The 26,108-nt window shown below is 41.8% G+C and overlaps 2 protein-coding genes across 2 annotated transcripts; both read right to left on the bottom strand.

Moving 5' to 3' along the window:
* Positions 1–749: 749 nt before the first annotated feature.
* On the bottom strand, positions 750–21,902 carry LOC125315540. The gene is made up of 6 exons (XM_048280732.1): positions 21,830–21,902; positions 2,427–2,556; positions 2,009–2,178; positions 1,561–1,852; positions 1,082–1,248; positions 750–987 (listed from the first exon to the last, which is right to left on the bottom strand). Exons 1-6 carry the CDS (start codon positions 21,900–21,902, stop codon positions 833–835), a joined length of 987 nt encoding a protein of 328 aa, XP_048136689.1. The 3' UTR covers positions 750–832.
* Positions 21,903–23,554: 1,652 nt separating this feature from the next.
* LOC125312569 lies at positions 23,555–25,738 on the bottom strand. Its single transcript, XM_048280733.1, has 6 exons — positions 25,620–25,738; positions 25,154–25,283; positions 24,736–24,905; positions 24,288–24,579; positions 23,800–23,966; positions 23,555–23,709 (listed from the first exon to the last, which is right to left on the bottom strand). The coding sequence occupies exons 1-6, from the start codon at positions 25,648–25,650 to the stop codon at positions 23,555–23,557; spliced, it is 945 nt and encodes a 314-aa protein (XP_048136690.1). The 5' UTR covers positions 25,651–25,738.
* Positions 25,739–26,108: the final 370 nt, after the last annotated feature.

Here is a 26,108-nt window from a genome sequence, read left to right on the forward strand (position 1 = left end):
TAATGTCAAATTAAATCGTCTGATCTTGTTTTTTTTTGTTCTTTTCTAAAAATGCAATTAACGTCAGCGTAATTTTGTCAAGTTCATGTCGGGATCAACCTAAGTCCACCGCCACGATTCCCCACCGCGGGAGACCCCATCATCTCCTACCACCCCTCCAACGCTGCGCCGCTCACCGTGGCCATGGCCGTGAGTTCAGATCCGGCGTTCCATTGGAGACAAAATGGAGGCAGATTATTACTCGTGGAACGACAAAATTTGCTGTTTTGTGAGGCAATCGAATGCACTTTACCATTCGAACAAGCACCTAAAAAAATCATAGGTTTCGTTGTGCCCCCGGCTATGACAACACAAATTTGTGCGCGCGCTCGAGAATTCGTACAAAGACCGGCCTTTTGGAGACGATTCGCGCAAAGACTGTCTTTGGAAGCGATGTGCCAGTGCACAAAAATCTTAAGCTTATTGGAGAAAATAAAAAAAATTTGGGGAGGAGAAGAAGTGATTTGACGATTACCAAGTTCATCATCTCGCAAAAGTGATTTATATAGCTATACTTAAATGAAATTTTGCGAGAAAAGTAGAACGATCTGTCGAAGTGATTAGCGGGTCAGACCGTAGTTAAGATTTTGCAAAGAAGAAGAATGTTTGCTTTGATGCATGTCCTTCGGATCAAAGGTTCAATTTTTTACTTTTCCATTGAGTCATGTACTGATATCAAGCAACGAATGGAGACCGAAAAGAATGAATGGATGGGTTGAGAATCAGGATGCTGGAAATAGTCTGTATCATTTCACAGCCGGTTTTGCAAATATATACAACATGAATGGCGACTTCACAGGGCATTCACCATGCCCAGGACAGCGACCTCGACCTCAACCAAGCAAGTGTCTTTCACCAAAGTGCCTGTTTTGGCATAATAGAAGGTGGCGTGCGAAACGAATCCCGCCCAACCGGACTCCTGGCTCGAGGCGCTGAACCAGTGATTAGCTGCATAAGAAAGAGAGAGAGAGAGAGCGCGTTTCCGATGTCAAAAACAAGAATTCAATCGCTTGTCGCGTGTTTTCTTAGAAGAAATAGTTACCCTTTCCAAGGAAATTCCTTCCTAGAAGCTGATCCACGATGCGCACCGAGAAGTCTGCGAGTACTTTAGTACCGGGAGGAAGGGTGTCCGCGTCGGCTAAAACTACATATAGAGAGATGAAAGTCCCGAGGCCGGTTCCCTTTCCGTTCGGATAGAGCCGAAGTTTCCTGAATGAATGACATACACCACATTTGATCAATCAAATTGATTCTTGTTTGCTAGTCGTCACAGCGCTAATGGAAGAACAAAGCAAGTCAGCTCGCTAAAATGCTCAATCCTATTCCTTCCTGGAAGAACAGATGTTACCGAACTTGGTGAGGATTTTTTCAGTTTTGTACTTCCATGAAAAATATGACAACAATTTTTTTTTTTTTTAGTTCATTCTTCTCCATGATCAGCGTAGGAACACATCATGAGGCAGAGGAGATTAACATCCATTGTTTAGCGCATGCATATATCTGTAACGTTGAGAGCGATACCATTTCTGGTTTCCGGCTATGAATACTTTCGACTCGGAGAATTCCTTGTCCAATTTGGAGAAGTTGTAGATCCACCAGGTGCTATTTTGAACGACTCTGTCCTTTACCATTGACAGATTCTCTCCTTTGCCAGTGCTCCTTTCCCTCGTAACGAAAACCTCCGCGCCGAACACACAAGTATCGTCCACGAGATATCCGTTCTGCGCGTCGTTGAATGTCTTCAGAGGAATGAATTGGTCGAAGCCGCGTTCGATCTTCATCCCGTGAAAGCGCCATTCCTTTCTCATGTCATCTGCGAAAAAAATGATAAAAAAAAGAATGGAATCTATGGACGGACAATCGCTGATTAACTAACTAGCTAATCGAAGAGCTTACTTTTACTAATAATCTCATCAAACTACGTAAATGAGGACAACATGACGAGACAACATCTGGTTTGAAGCTATACCTTGGATTATCATGTAACTGTCTTTGTCCTGGTCAAGCAGAAAGAATCTAACTGAAGCATGAACTTCCCAACCTGAGGGAAACGAGCTTGTTTCCGCCATTGACAGGTAAAGCGAGACATGCTCTTTCACATTCTTGCTCGTGTTCCCATTGGGGTAAAGAACCAGCTTCCTGTGGAAAAGAATAAAAAGGCCAGAAAAAGGGAAGAAGAATTACTGTCCAATGAATGCAAAAAGATTGGTAAATAAATTAGGCACAAGTGCATTTGAAGTCCTAAAACTTATCGCGAAAGTGCAATTGAGTCCTAAAACTTGTAAAAAGTATGCAATCAAATCCTAAAACTTGTTAAATTGGTACAATCGAGTTATTTCGTTAATTCCGTCCAATCTTTGCGGATGGAGAAAGCGAAGAATTGTCACCATTTGTAGCCTCCAGCTTGGAAGACCCCGGACTCATACTTGCCCACAGAGTTCTTCGAGAGCGATGAGAATGCCTCTATCTTGACTATGTAGTGAGCTGGTGGAGCATCTGACATGATTCTCTGTTCTCCTGCAACTGAAACAGGAAGCAAAAGATTGGTGATGGTCAAGCCCATGTTTGGGATTAGTATGTTTCGCGAAAAAATAAATAATTTAAAAAATATTTTTTTAAATGATTACTTATATCACGAATAAAAATGAACAAATAAAAAAAAAATCATTGTCCACGAAATATTGAGACATAAATGACTGTTCATAATGAAATTATTTTTATTGGCTAATTATTTCAAGCAATAAAAGCTATCAATTCTAAGAAAATATTTTCTAAATCATTCATTTCTCATAAAACGAACGGAACCTTAAAACTCTTTTATACAAATTACGAGGGAGAGAGAGAGTCGCGTACCCGGTCGATCATCAAATGCAAATCTATCCATTTGAAGAGTAAAGAGACTCACGAGAGGATTCGTGAAATTTGCTGGCTTAAATACAATATTTCATATGCATTCCTTGCTAGCCTTTTTGAAGTTGCTTTACAGGACCGTCATGCTTTGCTTAAAGATGGTTTCTTTTTGCTCTACAGATAGTATCCAATCCTTGCCCTGATTCCTCTGCTTGCTAGTCTTGGCATTATCCTACGTAGAAATGAAATACTGCTTACGCGCATTTGCACGTGGAAAAGTAAGTACACCAAAAGTATGGTGTTTGTCTCAAAGCGCAATCAAGCCGTGATGCTTCGGATAATACGACCGAGCCTTACAATTAGTGAACATCGTGCCACCGCGGCGATTTGTGTCGTCCATTATAGATGTTATTGAGCGTGTCTTAAAGCAAGATTTGAGATTTGGTCACTGGACCCTGATTTAGAAGCCCTAGGTTTGGTAAAAGAGTGTACAAGCGATTGCAAGATGCGCAGTTGCCTCTCCAGCTCTCCACAAGTTACTCTCCCTTGTCCGGAGAGAAAACTTAACTTCCGAATTAGGAATTCTTTAATGGTTCTCGAGGGGAAAAGGTACTTTGGCCGATGATGTTGAGGTTCCCACGCGTGCTGAAAGAGAAGTCTTTGCATCGGAGATGTAGTTTAAGATGAGGCAATTAATACGTCTTAGTTGGCTCGTAACTTACTAGTTTAAATTTTTTAATGAACGTGAATCCAACTGACTCTATTCATAGATTTGGATCTGAGCTTCCTCTTGAGAATCCATCCCGGTGAAGGTATTGAGTTCCCATTGCTTGTCTTAATCTTGGGAATATGATGCTTTCTTCTACTTGGTGTTCAAGGTTGAGAACGAGTCCGTGCTATAGGATTGCGTCGTTAGAGATTCGGTTGGTGGCAATTAAACCAAGATTGATAGACACGGCAAAAATTGTGAATCTAGCGTCTTTCGCTTGCTTATCGTATGTGGATTACTTTACTACACACTTCGACATCCCTTTGTTTTACATCTAATTCGGCAAAATTAGTTTCTCGACGAAAGTTGCTTTCCCGATTGTTTGGGGTGAAACATTCATAATTAGCGCGTCAGATCAAGATGCAATATCATACATTATGTCTGTCGATTTCCATCTATCCATTTGTTTTTCATATGAGTTTGATTTCCGTGGGGTGAGAAGAAAGTCGCCACCCATTATTGATTTATTTCTTTTTCTACTTTCAAGTTGATAAGTTTGTCTTTAATTTGAAGGAATGCGATTGGGAGTCAAGTTATTAACATCCTTCCACTCGAAGGACACAACCTCAAACACAAACCAATAACTTATTATTATCTATACATGTATGTATACACGCACACATACACATACATACATATGTGTGCACGCCTGTATGTATGATAACCATCAAGTTTTTGACAATATCAGAGTTTTTATACCAACTGACAATTAGACCCAACAAACTCAACTCAGTTATCCTCAATACAAAAATATACAAGTCACTAGTCTCACACCCATAAGTCACTCTTTCAAAATGCCATGGTGATAATGCAAACGCTCTCATTCTATTTGCTGCTAACAAATAAACATGAAAAACGTTTAAGATGAATGGTATGAGCAACCACATCACAATGAGTAGTACATCTCTTCTAAGTAAATCAAGCATCCGCTATGCACATACAAAGCAATACCATAAGCTCATAATCCAAACCCAAGATACAATCTACATATTAAATCAAATATGAGTTGTTTCATTTCACAAAGCTTTATAAAAAAAACGAAGTACTCATTTAATCCACCATCAAAATTCAAACATCAATTGTCAAGTCTATTAATTTATCTCTATGAAAAATACACGTCAATGGTCTATTCATCAGACAAATCTATTGCTCAATATCCAACTATGATCATGACACATACTTGGCGACAAGACAATCAAGATTTTTTCCTGGTAAGGTCACCACTTATTATCAGCTAGTGTCTCGACCTAGAATGATATCCTAAAATCAGTGTGCATACATAGAAACCCCTAATTGGGTTCATAGCGAGATCGAACATCAAACCCTAATTGTCCAAGGACCCACAAAACCAAACTCAAACCCTTCTCATAATTAGAATACATTTTTTCAACCAAAGCATATTCTTTCCCAACCTCATAAGTCAAACAACATGCATTTGATAAGAAATTTCTCAAATCGTTTCAGAAGACATTTCCTAAATCAGATTGGCAAAGCGGTATATATATAACCTTTCACAATACCTTTCTAAAAACGTTTCTCAAATCATTTAAAAAAAATAAGAAAATTGTAAATGCTCGACGTAAATTTATATGCAACAAATATCCATTTTCATAATTCATAAAATATCAAATCTCTACCAGCTTCTAAACACGAGTTTACAAATTCATAACATAGATAAAAATACTCACGTGGGAATGCCCAAACCAAACAACGAAAGTTATTCAAACAGTTGAACTTGCGATCTTATTAAATAAGCAAGGAACAACGTCAAAATCAAGTAAATCTCTACCTCAACCACGAATCGGCTAAACTAAGCTTAATTGCTAACAAAATGACTCCCATGTGTTAACAAATTGCTCGCCCAAATGATTATTCAAAACTTTTCGCAACGGGGAGCTTGAGTGCTAAACTTTAGAATTCCACTCCGAGTAAATTGTAATTCCAAATCTATTTTTGTCAAACCCACGGTTCCACCATGCCATAATTTATCATTTTTCGTGTAATTAAATAACTTAACAACTTCAAAATCGGACCTAGCAATTCAAATTTCACATAATTTTAAATTTGTGCCCTAACTCAGAAATTACTTTGATTACATGAATAACGGGAAATTGCCAAAAAAGTGCCAAAGCTATTGTAATTGTGTCGATTCAGTCATAATTTTTTTTTTTTTTTTTTGCGGATTTAGTCCTAAGGGTTTTATATTGTACCAATTTAGTCTATCCAACCAATTTTAGCCGCCCGATGACAAAATATCTAGATTTTTTTATTTTTTGAAATTTTATTTAATTTTTTATTTGTCTTTTCCTTTTTTTTCCCTTCCCTTTTCTTCCTCTATTTGGTGGTCGAACCTTGACGACCAGCCCGAGGCGAAGGTCCGGCCTCGGGTGAAGCTTGTCCCTACGGGCCACCGGTGAGGCCGAACCTCTCTAGCCCAGATCCGGCAAGGTCAAACCTTGTCTAGCGATGGCAAAGCTTGACCTTCTCGGTTGGAGGAAGAAGAGGAAAAAAAGAAAATTCTAAATTCTAAAAATATTAATAATATGTCATCGACGGTCGGCAAACATTATCTTGATGGACTGAATTGACACAATTATAAAAGATTTACGACTGAATTGACATAATTGCAATAAATTTAAGGCTTTTATGATGATCTTCCCAATGAATAAAGGACTTAATTCCCTATTGGATGTCATGAAATGGAAGTTAATTCGGCTTGGCGAGACTTAATGGCGTGTACCCCACCTGTTTCCTTTCATTTTAATTTTCTTTCTTTCCTTTTCTGTTTGTGCGTACACTTTTAACACAGCTGAACGTCCACTTTCTTCCTTTTATTGATTAGTAATTTTTTTTTTTGGCTACCAAGTAAAAAAGAAAACGCCAATATCATAATTTGCCTTTCTTAAATGAAATTTCATCCTCGAAATTTGAACTTACCTCAACGTTCAATTAAACGAATTGTGCCTTGCCTCCTCCTCTAGTTCTCAAGTGGCCTTCCTCTCAAGGTGAATCTGCCATTGGATCTTCACAAATTAAATAGTCTGGCGTTGTAACACTCAATCCTTCTTATCAATGATATAATACTCCTCACGTGTTAGTTTCAATTTGCCCAATAATTAAAATGAAGTTAGATAAGACTAAGCTAGAAATGGCGAAAAGCTTTGAGCTTCAAGTAAATGAGAATAAATTTGTGGATGACTTGGCTAGGAAGACCCGTGCTTATATGTAATGGGATATCTCTGGAATATAATGTAGCCACACCATATGCGGCATTAACTTCATGAAGTCAGAAATAAAAAATTACATTGATGACTGCTTCAAGAGAGATGCTTATGAGAGATGTAATCAATTTCCCTTACCAGAGGTGAATGGACAAAAAATGTGGCCCAAAGTCAGTATTGAGCCAATCAAGTTCCCCCACCCCCCCACCATATAGAAGGAAAATGGGAAGAGAAGAAAAACAAAATCAGGACAAGAATGAACGAAGCAGTGATGGGAAGAAATTAATGAAAGTTGGAGTCAAAATGCGATGTTCAAATTGCCTTTAGTATGGGCATAACAAGAAAACATGCATGAATCTTACAACACCTTGGCCACCCAAAGTAAGCTTTACTTGACAAATTTGTAGATTTTAATTATAATTTTTTGGGGGCTATCATGACTGTTAACGTTGGTGTTTCTTGTATTTATTCACATACAGGCAAAAAGAGGAAGACCAAAGAATGGTACTAGTGCATATGATAGTGCATAGGACAGTAGACCCTCTAATAGGGACATTGCTATAATCATGAAGAAGATAGCACATGTTAGTGTTTTTTCAGGGGCAAGGTACAAAAAATTCTTAAACCTATTGTGTTAGTGCCAATTTAGTCATAAACTTTTTGCATTTTTGTCAATTGAGTCAATCCGATCAATTTTGGCCAAAAATCGTGGACTTGGACATTGGCCGCACTATGTGGCGCAACCAACATTGTCGCAAACAATTTTAAAAATATTTTAAGAATATATTGAATTTCTTATAATTTTTTTTTTTGGTTTTCTACTTTGTTCTTTTCTTCTCATTTCCTTTTTTGTATGGGGGGATGAGGGTTGATAAGGGTCGCCAACATTGGGTGAGGGTGTCATGGCCCTAACCCAAATCCGGCAAGGGTCGTGATGCCTTTGCTGTGACCGGTGAGGTTGGGCAAGTATCACCACGCCCTTGCTAGCCATAGCGAGGGTCCTAACACCCTTGCCATATCTAGGCCAAGCAATGGTGCCACGACTCTAGCCCAAGTTGACAAGGGCCGCGACGTCCTCACCCTCACCTAATGCCGGTGAGGGTCGTCAACCCTCAGCCCAAAAAAATAATAAAGAGAAGAAAATAAAAGAAAAAATATTAAAGATTCAAAAGTACTATCAGAATATTATTATAAATATTGGCGTTGGCATTGGCCTCACCACGTAGGATTGGTGGTACTCATGTCTGCAATTTTCGGTCAAAATTGACTGGATGAACTAAATTGGTCTAATTGAAAGGTTTATGACGGAATTAGTACAAATGTACTAGGTTTAAGAATTTTTTGGTACTTTCCTCCTTTTTTTAGCCACATTTTATTTTCATAACACTTGTGTGTATTGTGAATAATGTTTTATGATTATTTTTTATCTTTAGGCATGACAAGAATATGTACATCTTAAGTTTGAAGCTGGGAAATCATATCTAAAGGTAATACTTTTGTCTAATGTTTTATATGTGTATTGAAAAGAAAAACAAGTTCATATGTCACAACTTTTTTTATTTCCTGCAGATGCCTCGCAGTGATAGAGTTATTGACTTCGGAGGTCCATCCTTCTCCAACCAACAAGAAAAGGGAATGTTCAAGTTTAACCAAATCAATTTTCAATTGATATCTCTGAACCTCAATGCACTTAAGAATCCGGAATCGGTGGTGGATTGTGAAATTGTGGACCAAAAATTGTTAGTGGATGCTCAATGTCTGCTGTTAGATGTGGATATTTTGTGGCAGACTGAAAAGCGCTAGTTTTTATATTATTGTTAGTGGATTTGGCCGTGTACTGTGTCGGGTTTGGGGATTTGGTAATGTAGCTTTGTATCCGAGATGTTTTGGCTATGTACTATGTGTTGTCTTGATATGTTGGGATGTCTCTCTTTTCCAGCACACGTGGATCGGTTTAAGTTCATCTAATGCTATTTAGTCGAATTTTGCCTTCATTTGAGTTGTGCCTGCAATGGCGCTGGGTTTGGTTGAAGGCTCTGGGGTGGATCATTATTTGTAGTTTCAGCAGGTCCTTTCAGGAAAGTTATGGAGATACAAAAATCTGATGTTGTACAATCCGATGTGCTGATTTGTGTGTCTATTGTGTAAACTCCAATTCATCGGCTTGATCAGTTTACACCTCACTTGAATTAGCGATTTCCCCAAACATTACATGTAGCTTTCGAGTCCACTACTTAGTCGGCTCACCGATCTTCAATTAGAGCTCGACGAAGAATGATTTCTTCAATTTCTCTAATCTCGGTCGCATCCTCACCAAGCGACCGAGCATGAGCCTTGGCGAGAGTGCGAGATAGAAAGAGAGCGAGCGCATTGGAGTCCAGTAATTTGTCAGCTCACCGCTCTTCAATCAGAGCTCCACGAAGAACGATTTCTTCAATTTCTCTAATCTCGGTCGCTTCCTCCCCGAGTGGTCCAGCGCGAGCCTGTGCGAGAGTGCGAGATAGGAAGAGATTGAGCACTTTGGAGTCCACTATCATGATTCATGGAGGAATTCCTCCTGTCCACGACCGATTCCTTCGAGTAAGATGAGTCAAGAAGCTAATGCAGTGAGAGGGGCTGATGAGCAAAGGATGGAGAAGCTCGTAGGCTCCAATTTCGTGTCATCGAGAGCGAATTTGATTAGGAGGAAGCGACCGAGCGTTCTCTCTCTTTGAATGCTAATTTTTTTTTTTTTTTTGTCATAAGATAAACTTCATTACTAACTCACGGATGAAAGACATTAAGTTCAGAATCAAAACACAATAAATCCCATAGTGGGCGAGGGGGCATAGACAGCCAATTCTTGGGGAGAGCATTCCTTCTGTGAGCTTTCACAATCCAATCCACGGCTTGATTTTTCCCACGGTCCTCATGAACTATTGAGACACCAGCGAGTTGGGCCAAGAGCTGTTTACTATCTTCCAAGATGGGCTTGGCATTCCATGGGCAGATAACTTGGTCTGATAAGCACTCTTTAACTGATATGCTATCAGTACTAACTATTACCTTCAGATCAGTTGAGTGTACTTCTCATGTCTTCGCTATCCTCGACAGAACCTCACGAACAGCTAGGGCTTCGGTCTCCAGAGCAGATCCAGCTTCAACTTTCGCGGCGAAGCCGTCAATAATTAGTCCATCGGAGTCCCTGCAGATACCAACCATCGATCCCTCCAAGGCATCGCTGATCCAAGATCCGTCAACATTATATTTCATGGTCCCCTTCTCCGGGGGAACCCATCGGACAGGTGAATCGTTCTTGCCTTTCTTGCGATTTTTCACGAGTGGGTTCCATCTCCTGAAAAGAAATTGGTCTGCTTCTGCATCTTCTGAATAGGTTCTCGGACATGGCTTCAGCCCTTGGAAGACCAGGTTATTGCGGCCCTTCCAGATCCGCCAAAGTATTCCAGCGAAAAGCTCGTTCGACAGTGAAGTAGAGTCCGAGGTAAGTATCTGTGAGATCCACCTTTCGATTCTGGTAATTTTTCGAGGAGAGGAGTTAATACTGAACTAAGAATCTGTCCATACCGGTTTGGTGCCTTCGCAGAGGATGAACAAGTGTTCCAATGTTTCTGGTGCTCGACCACAAACAGGGCACAGTGGGTCAGGTACAATATTTCTCTTAAAGAGATTTTCTTTCGTGGGGAGGGCATTGTTGCATATGCTCCACAAGAAAAACTTGATCTTTGGGTAAGTGTGCAATAGCCAAATTGAATTCCACAACTTTCTGGGAGGCTGGTAAGATGAGGATGCGTGGTTACTGTTATTGATAAAAACTACTGAGTGGACTTTGTTGTACCCACTTTTAACTGAATATTCCCCAGAGCCATTGCCAGTCCATATTAATTTGTCTTTCGTCATGTTGGAACTGAGTGGAATAGCTAGGATCTCCCTTTTCAGGTTTTCATAAAAAAAAAAATTGTCAATTTCTGCTCATCCCATTGTTTGGACTCCTGATCTATCAATTCAGCTACAAATTGAGGCTCTCCTTGGTTTCCTGGCCCTCCAATGCAGCCCTGCTGCAACCATTTGTCTTCTCTAATTCTAATACTAGATCCATCTCCCACTGACCATTTCACATCTTGTTTTATAGTCTCTCTGCCCACAAGTATGCTTTGCCACCCCCACGATGGTCTAGATCCTTTGTTTGCATTTAAAAATTTCCCTTCGGGGAAATAAATCCCTTTCATTAGTTGACTCCAAAGGGCCGAAGGGGATTGTAAGAGTCTCCGGGCTTGTTTCCCTAACATGGTGTTAAGAGAATAGTTGATATAGCGAGAACGAAAGAGGGAGAAGGAGAAAGAAGGAAGGGAGGTAGGAATAGAATTGTGATTGCTTGATTCTTTAGTGTAACGTAATGGCCTCTTAAATAGCCGAGTACACATATGAATATCAATTATAGATAGAAACTAATTGATAAATGTAAACTAATTGATGGCTATCCTTCTAGATAGAAACTAATAGATAACTATCCTTATTAATGCCGATTACTATCCTCGACATAAATGGAATGTGAATCTCCTTAGCCTTGTTTAGGCATGTTTTTGCGCCGTGAATATACTTGCAATCCTTGAGACGTAACATTCCTTCCCCCATAGAGAGACAACTTGTCCTCAAGTCGAGTATTATCCAAGAGATGCTCATCCTCCCAACTAGAGTCTTCGGGCGCAAGGTCCCGCCATTGAACTAACACCTGTGGGACCGGCTTAGAGTCCTTCATAATAACTCGTTGACCCAAAACTGCTAGTGGCTTGTGAATGGGTTGGTGATCAACATGTGCATCTGGGAGTGGGTGCACCATAGTGGATTGTGAAGCAAGATATGGTTTGAGTAGTGAACAATGAAAAACTGGGTGTATGCGATCGGAAGCCGGCAATGAAAGTCGATAAGCCACTTGTCCTACGCGTTCCTCCACGGGGAATGGACCATAGTAGCGAAGTCCAAGCTTGTGGGCCGAGTCTTTGCGAACCGACAGGTGGCGATAAGGATGAAGGCGAAGAAGCACCATGTCGCCCGGTTTGAAAGAAATATCAATGCGGTGCTTATCTGCCTGGGTTTTCATGACCGCCCGAGCTTTGGATAAATTGGCACGTAATTGAGATAAGATTATATCATGTGAGCGCAAGTCATGATCGACCGCTTCGATGGCACCGGTGCCGGCACAATAGGCCAAGAGGGAGGGAGGTTTTTCGCCGAATGTCACCTCGAAGGGCGTCATACCCATAGAAGCCTGGAACGTGGTGTTGTAGTGGTACTTCGCCCGACCAAGTATCTTGGACTATTTGGAGGGTTGATCATGAACAAATGAACGGAGAAACTGTTCAATGCGGCGATTAACACGCTCCGTTTGTCCGTCCGATTGCGGGTGGTAAGCGGATGAGAAGTGTAGCTTTGTTCCCTGGAGTTTAAACAACTCCTTCCAAAAGGCACTTTGAAAAATTGGGTCACGGTCGGAAATAATGGATTGAGGTATACCATGCAATTTTCCCACCGTAGTCCGTAAAACTTGGGCTACCTTGGTCGCAGTGTAGCGTGGCGGCGGTGAAGCGAGGTGGGCCCCCTTGGAAAAACGATCAACGACCACTAATATGGCCGTATATCCAGCAGATGGTGGTAAATGTGTGATGAAGTCCATAGAGAGATCGGTCCATAATGAGTCGGGTGGAGCAATGGGCTCAAGTAACCCGTAGGGGTGATGGTTGGTTGGTTTGCACTTTTGGCAAACATCGCATGCTTGGACAAACTTGGCGATGTCCTTGCGCATGCCTTCCCATTGAAAATGCGCGGAGATGCGTTGAAAGGTGCGTTGTACCCCGGAGTGGCCACCGTGTAAGCTTGAGTGATAATCCGTCAGAAGTAAGGGCACGAGGGAGGAGTCCGCCGGCAAGAACAAGCGGCCACGGTGGTGGAGCGGATCTGATGAGTAAGACCACCCGGGCTAGGAGTCGGGTGCACGCGGGAGGTCGTCGATGATGCTCTTTGTATGCTGGTCTAGCGGTAGCTCGGCACGAAGAGTGTCGAGGTCGGTATTCACGGGACGGGACAATGTTAAAAGTGCACATTCTTGGTTGACATCATCGTAAACCCTTGACAAGGCATCCGCATTGCATTTTTTCTTGCCCGGCTTGTATTCGATAGAGTAATCAAAGCCGACCAATTTCGAGAGGAACTGGCCGCCGTTACGGTGTTTGGATGGTTTCTTTCAAGAAGATGGTGCTGCGGCCTATGATCCGTCCGTATAATGAAATGAGCCCCGAGCAGATATTGACGCCACTTTTGGATGGCCGATCGTATTGCGAACAACTCACGCACATAAGTTGACTTGCTACGCATGAGGGGGGAGAGTTTGCGGCTATAGAAGGCCACCGGATGCTCGGATCGCATCAATATTGCGCCAATTCCTACGCCGCTGGCGTCGGTCTCCACGATAAAGGGAATGGCAAAATCAGGCAATGTTGACACCTAAATTTTGACTATCTTTTTAGTCATTTATTTTGCATAAAAATGAGGAATTAATTTTAATTCCTACCAAAAATAATCAAATCATTTTTCATATTTATTTTTAGCATCATGTTGCATTACATTGCATTTACATTCAATCGGATGGGCGGTGGAAAATGGATTCCAATCGAAGAGCGGTGGACCAAAGCTCAAAGAGCAGAATTCGGCTAGCTAGGGGGCAACTCCGAAAAAATTCATCAAGGTCTTGAGGTCTAATTTGAGTTTAAACCAGCCCATTTAATGTTTTATTTGGGAAAAAAACATTTTAATTAAGGATGCTCATTAATTGAGAAAAAGACTTTATGAAATGGAATAATTTGTCTCTGGATCAAATTGCGATTACACGAAGTTAAGGGACTACTTCGTAATTAAACGAAGGTCGCGAAACCCTAGTTTGTTCTATAAATAGGGAGCTTGTTCACAACACGATGGAGGGGGGGAGGCCACACAATTGACAATACACGGCACAATATTGAGAGAAAGGCAGAGAGAGAATCGGGGGAGAGAGCTTCCTGTCTTTTTCCTTCGGGTCCTCCGTTCGGAGAACTCAAGGTTTTGAAGAAGGAGCTCCACATTCTGACATGCATGGATGAGAGGGAGTACACGACTATACAAGAAAGAATTCATGCTATCCACACTGAAGCTTCCTCTTTGGGTCACTACATATCCAGCCCTCTGATGCTTCCTCCTACGCGTCCAATTTCCCAACGACTCTCCGCAGAGCTCGCAACATCGGTTTTTATCGAACGAACCAACCCGGACTATTCATTCATTCAAGGCAACGGAGAGTGGAAGAAGATTCTTGAGGGCGACATTAAGAGGAGGTAGCCGCAAAATACACAAAAGGAAAAAGATGGAGAAAAGTAGAAGAGAGAGAGTTCACACACTTCACATTCATGGCCATGGAGTGCACGATCAGAAGCTACGCCAGAGATCTCTTGGTGCTTTATTTGCTGGAGAGTTATTGGTACAATAAAAAGAACTGTTTTGTCTTGTGCAATTGTGATTCGTGAGTCCAAGAAGTGAGATTTGTTTTGTTTCTTTTTCTCTCTTATCAATGTTGAGAATGTGTAGTCAAGGAAAGAGAAATCTACGGTATGATGCGAGCAATGTGGAAGTCTCTAAAGTCGCAGCTACGGTCGAGCTACTCTCCTTGGTCGAGCACCACCGAGGCTATGCACGAGCGTGCTCGAAAGTCCCTCCTCCATGATCATCCGTGTGCATGTGAGCCCTACCGATCCAATCCTCCGTGCCAACGTGATCCACAAAGCTTGGTCCACAAGATTGGAGCAAAACATCAAATTCGGAAAGACGATCTTTGAGTATAATTTCCTATTCTAAATTTAATATTATTTTCCTTTTTTCGTCATATATTTGCATATCTCGAGTATATTGCATCAAAGTGGATATTTTTTTCAAAATACGAGTTGATTAGGAAAATTTCTTTTCCTAATCCACAACTTGTCATACGATCGAGAACGTCCATCTTTAGGATTATTGATGGAATACTTGATTAGGCAAGGATTTGGGTTCAATCGTTAATCGTAGGATTACGAATTAAAGATTAACTCAAATATTCGCGAAATATTCCAAGACTTGATTGATATATCCACTTTCTTGTTTAATATTGATTGGCATATTCACTTTCCTCATTTGATTTGAATTGCTTGATTGTCATATTTTTTTTAGAATATACCCGTCGCATGATGTGATCTCAAAAAATTCTAAAAAAAATTGCATTCATTCACTTTGCATATCTGAAAATTGCATCTTTTAAAAAATAACATCATGTGGATATTGCATATCTAAATTTTTATTTAGGTTAGATTGCATACTAGAATAGAAATTGCATGTTTAAATAGAATCTTATGTTTAAAATAATATATCTTCAATATATTAGGGTTTAGGTCAATGTAAACTCTAAAATATACAAGATAAAAATTGTTTTGGCATAGTTCTATTTTAGGAAGTTAATTCATCCGAAAATATAAAAAAAAATCATTTATCCTTGCCATGTCATCCATGCCACGTCATCCATGCCACGTCATTATTTCTTGCCATGTCATATTAGGTTGCATTTTAGCTTATATTGTGTATTAAAATTGCATGTCTAGGTTTTAATTAATTTACATGTCACGTAGTTAATTTAATTAAACCACGGTCTCACTTGCATATTAATTTAATTTGCATGTCATCTTGTTTAGTCTTGCATTTAATTCATAACATTGCATTGCATATAGTATAGTTTTTCATGCATTCATAAAAAAAAAAATCAAAAATAAAAGAACTATCTTGTGTGGCGCATGCTCCTTTGATTATATTGATTTCTGGATGTTCATTAATTGATTGCGCACCCGTATGATAACCTTTGCTAGTAACTTAGGTTAAAATCAATTAATGTTGCCTTCTCAAATGATTTTTCATGAAATAAAATGGTACCGCAAGGGCGTTAGAGTAATCTGGTGTAATCAAGTCCCCGAATTCTTAATCTACGGTTCGTAGGAATAAAATAGTTCTCCCACTATTTTATTTAGGTTTCTAATCGACCTACCATAAATGATTAGTGGCGGCTCCAAAATTAAAATACATTGCATGTTAATCAATTGAACCTCAAGTTGCGATTTGGTATGGACTTGGGAGAGTCCGAGTTAGGTTAGTTAAATAATTAACCCGATAATCCATTAGCCTGGAAATTTTTCTCAATTTTTAGGTCGCGACAGCAAAGCACCAATACGGGGCATGACTCAAAGCATCTTTGAGGGAGGTGAAGGCATGCTCAGGCTGTGCGCACCACGCGAACCCGTCTTTGGTGAGGAGGTCCGTGGGGGGGGCGGCTATAGTCGCGTAGTGGCGGATGAAACGACGATAATAGCCGGTCAACCCCAAGAAGCCGCGAACCCGCTTGAGCGTAGTTGGGATTGGCCGGTCTCGTACGCCTTCAAGCTTTGCGGGATCGGCGGAGACACCATGCGTTGAAACAATATGTCCAAGGAATTCGACGGTGGGCGTGGCGAAGTTGCACTTCGAGTGTTTGACCGCCGGGTGGTGGTGACGCAGAGTGGCAAATACTTGGCGGAGATGATCAAGATGAAGGGCCAAATCCTTGCTGTAAATAAGAATATCGTCGAAGAATATAACAACAAACCGACGAAGGAAAGGCCGGAATACCTCATTCATTAATGCCCGAAAGGTGGATGGTGCGTTGGTGAGTCCGAAGGGCATTACCGGGAACTCGAAGTGGCCGTGGTGTGTTCGGAAGGCTATTTTGTGAATGTCTGAGGGGTCCATCCGAATCTGATGATATCGGGAGCGCAGATCCAATTTGGAGAAAATGACAGCGCCGTGCAACTCATCCAATAGTTCATCAACCGTTGGAATGGGGAATCGATCTCGAATAGTGGCGGCATTAAGCTCCCCGTAATCGACGCTTGAAGCGCCAAGAGCCGTCCTTCTTTTTGACCCGGGAGGACCAATGAACCCGAAGGTTGAGCGACTTGGACGAATGGTTCCATCCCGAAGGAGTTCGGTGACTAGGCGTTCAATCTCATTTTTTTGGTAGTGTGGATAACGGTAAGGCCGGACATTGACCGCCTCGGTGCCGGCTTTGAGGGGAATCCGGTGGTCGACATCACGCGCCGGTGGAAGGCCGGTTGGGTGGGCAAATAGGTCGTCGTACTCTTGCAAGAAGCGTTTGTCTCGATAAAGGAATGTCAAGCATTCATGTCCGTTTGGAGGTTGGTCTGATGAAGAGGCGGATAAGCACATGTAGCATGCGCTTGCACCATCGGCCGCCATGAGTTTGAAAAGGCCCGAAGAGGAGACTGCCGGTGCACGCAAAGAGGGGTCACCTTGCGGCCGTCTTGGTTGACCATGGTGCTGGAATTCCATCGTCATATTTGCGTGGTCCGTTAGGACGGCCCCAAAGTTTCTAGCCATTGGACACCCGGAACAATATCAGGTCCCCGCAAGTCAAGAACAAACCGGTCCATGGTAAATAAATGGGTCTGAAGGAGTACGGGTACATCGCGACATATGGCCGAGCATCGTAGGGCATCACCATTGCCTACTAACACCTGGAAGGGAGTGATTGGCGACAACGGCAAGGCAAGAAACTTGGACATGCGCGTAGAGAGGAAGTTATGTGTGCTTCCCCCATCAACCGCAAGACTTGAACCGACCGACCTCGCACCGTTCCCGTCATGCGCATGGATTTGGCCGATCGTTGACCCGGGGAGAGCATGGAGGCGATTTCGGGTTCGGATGGAGTGGTTGCGGTGGCCTCACTTTCGGTTGGCAGCAAGACGTCATCCGAGTCGTCAAAACCCTCCAAATATAAAAGGGTAGGACGCCCCTTACAACGATGCCCGCGGACGAATTTTTCATCACGGTTGAAGCATAGACCTTTGTCACGTCGTACTTGCATCTCTTCGGCGGACGGACGTTTAACGGGAAGCCGTGGAAGCGGTGGTTGTGCGGTACGAGATGCCGAAGGGTGCGGTGGAAATGGCCGGTTGCGCGGCTCGCCGACCCGGGCCTCATACATGCGCGCTAATGCGAAGGCATCATGTAAGTCCACCGGGCGGTGAGCTTGGACAGCCATGCGCACCCGAAGCCGCAGGCCTGAAATAAACAAGGCTACGTAAGTGTGCCGGAGTGAGTCCACGTACCTTCTTTGGCAAGATTTTCAAAGGCGGCCCGGTAATCAAGGACGGAACCCGTTTGAGATAACTTGGCAAGAAGGGCGTTGCATCTTCATATTCGGAGGGGCCAAAGCGATGACGGATAGCGCGGGTAAATGCATCCCAATCCGGTAGAAGATTTTCAGCCACCAATCCTTGATACCAAGTGGCGGCGGGAGCATCGAGGTGCATTGCCGCTAGCGGGAGTCGATCCTCGGGGTGAGTATGATAATATTGAAAAAAGTGGCTTACGTTGAAAAGTCAAACAGACGGATCACCCGAAGAGAAACGCGGAAATATGAGGCGTGGTGTCGGGCCCTACGTTGGCCTCTCATCCGTATGGGTGGGTTTCAATGGGCCACTCCCGAGAATTCCGACGCCGTAGGATTGGATGAGGGGGCGGTGGTGATGGTTCCGCTCGGATGATAGCCTTGAGACGCCGGGTCACGTTTGTCCAAGAGAGTCATGAGGCTCTCGGCGATCAATTGATTTGCTTGAGAGGTAACGAGATCTTGTCGCAATTGTTCAACAATTGCAGCGAGTATCATTGGCTAGTTGTTGCACCGCTTGCAATTGGGCCTCTTGCTCTTGAGAACGTGTTGCGGGCATGGTGGAGGTGTGAGTCGACGAGAGCACCAATTGTTAAGAGAATAGTTGATATAGCGAGAACGAAAGAGGGAGAAGGAGAAAGAAGGAAGGGAGGTAGGAATAGAATTGTGATTGCTTGATTCTTTAGTGTAACGTAATGGCCTCTTAAATAGCCGAGTACACATATGAATATCAATTATAGATAGAAACTAATTGATAAATGTAAACTAATTGATGGCTATCCTTCTAGATAGAAACTAATAGATAACTATCCTTATTAATGCCGATTACTATCCTCGACATAAATGGAATGTGAATCTCCTTAGCCTTGTTTAGGCATGTTTTTGCGCCGTGAATATACTTGCAATCCTTGAGACGTAACACATGGCTTTGTTGAAAGTAACCAGGTCTTTAAAACCTAATCCTCCTCTGTCCTTCCCGCTTTTAAGCACCTCCCACTTCTTCCAATGGATCCCTGTGTTTGCCTTATTTTGATTCCACCAAAATGATGCAATTCTTTGTTCAATCGACTTACGGATCGACATGGGAATTTTGAACGCTAATTGAAGAAGTGAAAAAGCAAGCCCTAATTGCTTCTAATTGCCCCAATCTTCAGAGCAAGTAACTTTGACGGTATTGTGGAGTTAGGCGACTTGGAATTACCATGGGTGCATACAACGCATGAGAAGTAGTACTTTTAGTGCAGAAATTCGTTTATTTACGCGATTTCATATATATATTTTACATTTGATGCCACCTGAAGAGGTAAAAATAATTTTCTTTTCTCTAAAAGTAGAAAAATCAACTTGCTAAAAAATAGCAATAGAAAATCAACACCTGGCCAGAAGTTTATTTTTAGAGCAGAAGTGTTGCATGCTCAATGTCGATTTTTGGACGGAGGGTTAATGATGGCAGATTTGGGATTCGAGTGAAAATTAAGAGTTTTGTTTTTTAAGACAAGAAGAAATTTGGGGGATATTCGGAATTAAAACTAAAGTTCGGGGTTTTTTAAGGAATTAGACCTACTACTTCAGCATTGGAATCGATTAAAATTTGGAGTGAAAGAAGGCCCAGTGAAGCCCCCAAAATGTTTCATCGTGCCGAGATAGAACGCCCCAATTTGCGCTCGCATGCACTCGAGAATTTATAGAAAGACCGGACTTTTGGAGACAATTTGTGCAAAGATTCTGTATGTCTCCGGAAACAATGCTCTGATGCACAAAACCATAAGCGTATTACAGCAAAATAATACTTTCTGGGGGAGCAAAAACAGTGACTTACATAGTGGTACTTAGACAATATTATGTGACAAGTACGACGATATGTTGAAGCCCCTAGCGGGTCTGACCGTAGTTAAGATTTTGCTGATTGAATGTATGCTTTGATTCTTATCTTTCGGGTCAAGACCCGGAAATGATCCGAATCATATCAGTACTGGTATGGAAATATTCACAACAATACTACTGATTGACACTGTGAATACCGACAGAAATGGCGGCTTCAAAGAGCATTCACCACGCCCAGGACCGCGAGATCTGCTTCGACAACGCAAGTGCCATTCTCCAGAAAGCCCCTGAACAAATGTAAGTTGGCATGCGAAATGCATCTCGCCCAACTGGACTCCTGGCTCGAGGCACTGAACCTGCGACTAGCTGCATGAGAGAGTGAGAGAGAGAATGCGTTTCCAATGTCAAAAACGAGAGTTCAATTGCTCGTGGCTTGTTTTCTTACAAGAAATGGTTACCTTTTCCAACAACATAATTTCCTTCAAGCCAATCCGAGATGAGCAGCGAGAAGCCTGCAAATACTTCGGTACCGGGAGGAAGGGTGTCTGCATCGACAGAAACTAAGTACAGTAAGACGAAACCTCTGAATCTGCTTCCCTTCCTGTCCGGACAGTGTTGTAGTAAAAGTTTTGGACAGTGTTTCCTCCATCTCCGGCAGGAAAAAAATGCCCCTATTGTTGAGTTCCGAATGTTTTAATGTCCATTTTTTAAACCTACCAATTGGAAGACTCGTTTAACAAACATTATCGGAGATCAAATACATTAGTCAAGGAAGTTCATTGTTCTCCATGATCAGTATAGCGACATTTCACAAGCCAAGTGAGCAGAGGAGATCAACATCCAATTTTTAGCCTCATGCCTATCTGAGGAACGTTGAGAGCGATGCCATTTATGGTTTCCCGCTACAAACACTTCCGAGTTGCAGAATTCCTTGTCCAATTTCGAGAAGTTGTCAACCGTCCGCTTGAGCTTCTGACTGATCGCTTCCCTTATCATCAACAGGTTCTCTTCTCGGCTGGTGCTCTTTTCCCTCGTGACGAAAACTTCTGCGCTGAACACACAAGTATCGTCCATGAGATATCCACTCTGCGCGTCGTTAAACTCTTCAGAGGAGCGAATCGGTCGAAACTGCATTCGAGCCTCATACCGTGAAAGTGCCACTCCTTTCTCACGGCATCTGCGGGAAGGACAAGAATTGAATCAACCAACCAATTCTCGGTGCTTATCTACCGCGAACATTCATTGCGTAATTGCTTGTGCCCATTAAGAGTACACTTACATGAACACACTCAAACTCAAATAGATGATGAAGTGATGAGATAATATCTGGTTTGAAGCTATACCATGGATTACCAAATAGTTGTCTTTGTCCTGGTCGCGCAGAAAGAATCTAACTAGAGCACGAAATTCCCAACCTGAGGGGAGCGAGCTTGTCTCCGCCATGGACAGGTAAAGCGAGACATGCTCTTTCACATTCTTGCTCTCGTTCCCACTGGGGTAAAGAACAGCTTCCTTTGAAAAATAAGAAAGAAGAAGAATCACTGTCCACTAAACCCAGATGTGGATGGGAAAAGGTGGCGGATTGCTTCCATTACCATTTGTAGCCTCCAGCTGGGAAGACCCCCGACTCATACTTGTCCACAGAGTTTTCCGAGAGAGATGAGCATGACTGTATTCTGACCACGTAGTGAGCTGGTGAAGCTTCTAACGCCATTCTCTCTGCTCCTGCAAATCAAACACAGGGCAAAAGATTGATGACTGTGGAGCACATTTTCAATGTTCTTCTGTACAAATTAAGAGAGAGAGAGAGAGAGAGAGAGAGAGAGAGAGAGAGAGAGAGAGAGAGAGAGAGTCACATACCCTGTAGATCATCAAATGCAGGATTAGCCATTTCCAAATTAAAGAGATTGATGAGAGGATCAGTGAAATCCATTGGCTTATATATGGTGAACATTTGTTGCTTGCCCTTTTGAAGTTACTTTTCATTCTTTGCTTTTAAAGATGGTTTCTTTTCGATGTATTGGATAGTATCCAGTCCTTTCCCTGATTCCACTGAAGAACCGTGAAAGCAAAAACACGAGCAAGGAAAAGAAAGTTCCGATCCTTGCCCTGATTTCTCTGCTTGCTAGTCATGGCATGATCATCCGCCCCCAAAAAAAAAAAAAAAAACCAGAATATTTGGATAAGTGCACCCGACATACTAATTATTTCTCAAAATGCAGTCGAGTCATGAAACTTCCAATAACACAATCGAGTCTTAGAATTCGTAGATATCTTAGAAATCAAATGTTTGTGTAAGATCCTTATTTAAGGTGACGGTGACATTAAGTCGTGGCATTTTTTTATTTTTACTCAACACTTTTAAAAGTACCAATTTTTTTTTCTTCCAAAACTAAGTGCATTCAGCTCAACATAGAGGGTGTAACCGCATTCGATCCGATAGAAGGGTAAATTTGTTTCGTACAAAATGAATGATTTGAAAGATAATTTTTTAAATTACTGCTTCTATCATTTACAAAAATGAATCTACGAAAAATATTTTCATTGTCCGCAAAATATTTAGAGATATATTGTTGCCAAAAATAAAAATATTTTTCATTGACTTTTTATGTCAAATTGTAAGAGCAAGGATTATAGGTAAATGGGATTGCTTAGGTTGATAACAAAAGCAAACCCATAGTGATCATATCAAGCTGGCTGACATGACTTTGGCACTAACATAGTTAGGAATCCACTATTTTAATGTCAAATTAAATTGTCTGATCTTGTTTTTTTTTTTTTTTTTTTTTGTTCTTTTCTAAAAATGCAATTAACGTCAGCATAATTTTGTCAAGTTCAAGTCGGGATCAACCTAAGTCCACCGCCACCATTCCCCACTGCCGGAGACCCCATCATCTCCTACCACCCCTCCAGCACTACGCCGCTCACCGTGGCCATGGCCGTGGGTTCAGATCTGGCGTTCTTTTGGAGACAAAATGGAGGCAGATTATTTCTCATGGAACGACAAAATTTGCTGTTTTGTGAGGCAATCGAATGCACTTTACCATTCGAACAAGCACCTAAAAAAATCATGGGTTTCGTTGTGCCCCCGGCTATGACAACACAAATTTGTGCGCGCGCTCGAGAATTCGTACAAAGACCGGCCTTTTGGAGACGATTCGCGCAAAGACTGTCTTTGGAAGCGATGTGCCAGTGCACAAAAATCTTAAACTTATTGGAGAAAATAAAAAAATTTTGGGGAGGAGAAGAAGTGATTTGACTATTACCAAGTTCATCATCTCGCAAAATTGATTTATATATAGCTATACTTAAATGAAATTTTGCGAGAAAAGTAGAACGATCTGTCGAGTGATTAGCGGGTCAGACCGTAGTTAAGATTTTGCAAAGAAGAAGAATGTTTGCTTTGATGCATGTCCTTCGGATCAAAGGTTCAATTTTTTACTTTTCCATCGAGTCATGTACTGATATCAAGCAACGAATGGAGACCGAAAAGAATGAATGGATGGGTTGAGAATCAGGATGCTGGAAATAGTCTGTATCATTTCACAGCCGGTTTTGTAAATATATACAACATGAATGGCGACTTCACAGGGCATTCACCATGCCCAGGACAGCGACCTCGACCTCAACCAAGCAAATGTCGCACCACAAAGTGCCTGTTTTGGGATTATAGAAGGTGGCGTGCGAAATGAATTCCGCCCAACCGGACTCCTGGCTCGAGGCGCTGAACCAGTGATTAGCTGCATAAGAAAGAGAGAGAGAGCGCGTTTCCGATGTCAAAAACAATAATTCAATCGCTTGTAGCGTGTTTTCTTAGAAGAAATAGTTACCCTTTGCAATGACATTCCTTCCTAGAAGCTGATCCACGATGCGCACCGAGAAGTCTGCGAGTACTTTAGTACCGGGAGGAAGGGTGTCCGCGTCGGCTAAAACTACATATAGAGAGATGAAAGTCCCGAGGCCGGTTCCCTTTCCGTTCGGATAGAGCCGAAGTTTCCTGAATGAATGACATACACCACATTTGATCAATCAAATTGATTCTTGTTTGCTAGTCGTCACAGCGCTAATGGAAGAACAAAGCAAGTCAGCTCGCTCAAATGCTCAATCCTATTCCTTCCTGGAAGAACAGATGTTACCGAACTTGGTGAGGATTTTTTCAGTTTTGTACTTCCTTGAAAAATATGACAGCAATTTTTTTTTTTTGTTGTCAAGATAGTTCATTCTTCTCCATGATCAGCGTAGGAACACATCATGAGGCAGAGGAGATTAACATCCATTGTTTAGCGCATGCTTATATCTGTAACGTTGAGAGCGATACCATTTCTGGTTTCCGGCTATGAATACTTTCGACTCGGAGAATTCCTTGTCCAATTTGGAGAAGTTGTAGATCCACCAGGTGCTATTTTGAACGACTCTGTCCTTTACCATTGACAGATTCTCTCCTTTGCCAGTGCTCCTTTCCCTCGTAACGAAAACCTCCGCGCCGAACACACAAGTATCGTCCACGAGATATTCGTTCCGCGCGTCGTTGAATGTCTTCAGAGGAATGAATTGGTCGAAGCCGCATTCGATCTTCATCCCGTGAAAGCGCCATTCCTTTCTCATGTCATCTGCGAAAAAAATGATCAAAAAAAGAATGGAATCTATGGACGGACAATCGCTGATTAACTAACTAGCTAATCGAAGAGCTTACTTTTACCAATAATCTCATCAAACTACTTAAATGAGGACAACATGACGAGACAACATCTGGTTTGAAGCTATACCTTGGATTATCATGTAACTGTCTTTGTCCTGGTCAAGCAGAAAGAATCTAACTGAAGCATGAACTTCCCAACCTGAGGGAAACGAGCTTGTTTCCGCCATTGACAGGTAAAGCGAGACATGCTCTTTCACATTCTTGCTCGTGTTCCCATTGGGGTAAAGAACCAGCTTCCTGTGGAAAAGAATAAAAAGACCAGAAAAAGGGAAGAAGAATTACTGTCGAATGAATGCAAAAAGATTGGTAAATAAATTAGGCACAAGTGCATTTGAAGTCCTAAAACTTGTCGCGACAATACAATTGAGTCTTAAAACTTGCAAAAAGTATGCAATCAAATCCTAAAACTTGTTAAATTGGTGCAATCGAGTCATTTCGTTAATTCCGTCCAATCTTTGCGGATGGAGAAAGCGAAGAATTGTCACCATTTGTAGCCTCCAGCTTGGAAGACCCCGGACTCATACTTGCCCACAGAGTTCTTCGAGAGCGATGAGAATGCCTCTATCTTGACTATGTAGTGAGCTGGTGGAGCATCTGACATGATTCTCTGTTCTCCTGCAACTGAATCAGGAAGCAAAAGATTGGTGATGGTCAAGCCCATGTTTGGGATTAGCATGTTTCGCGAAAAAATAAATAATTTAAAAAATATTTTTTTAAATGATTACTTATATCACGGATAAAAATGAATGAACTAAAAAAAAATCATTGTCCACGAAATATTGAGACATAAATGACTGTTCATAATGAAATTATTTTTATTGGCTAATTATTTCAAGCAATAAAAGCTATCAATTCTAAGAAAATATTTTCTAAATCATTCATTTATCATAAAACGAACGGAACCTTAAAACTCTTTTATACAAATTACGAGGGAGAGAGAGAGTCGCGTACCCGGTCGATCATCAAATGCAAATCTATCCATTTGAAGAGTAAAGAGACTCACGAGAGGATTCGTGAAATTTGCTGGCTTAAATACAATATTTCATATGCATTCCTTGCTAGCCTTTTTGAAGTTGCTTTACAGGACCGTCATGCTTTGCTTAAAGATGGTTTCTTTTTGCTCTAGAGATAGTATCCAATCCTTGCCCTGATTCCTCTGCTTGCTAGTCTTGGCATTATCCTACGTAGAAATGAAATACTGCTTACGCGCATTTGCACGTGGAAAAGACTAAGTACACCAAAAGTATGGTGTTTGTCTCAAAGCGCAATCGAGCCGTGATGCTTCGGATAATACGACCGAGCCTTACAATTCGTGAACATCGTGCCACCGCGGCGATTTGTGTCGTCCATTATAGATGTGATTGAGCGTGTCTTAAAGCAAGATTTGAGATTTGGTCACTGGACCCTGATTTAGAAGCCCTAGGTTTGGTAAAAGAGTGT

This window comes from Rhodamnia argentea, chromosome 6 (genome assembly GCF_020921035.1).
Source record: "Rhodamnia argentea isolate NSW1041297 chromosome 6, ASM2092103v1, whole genome shotgun sequence".
Taxonomy (NCBI): Eukaryota; Viridiplantae; Streptophyta; class Magnoliopsida; order Myrtales; family Myrtaceae; genus Rhodamnia; species Rhodamnia argentea.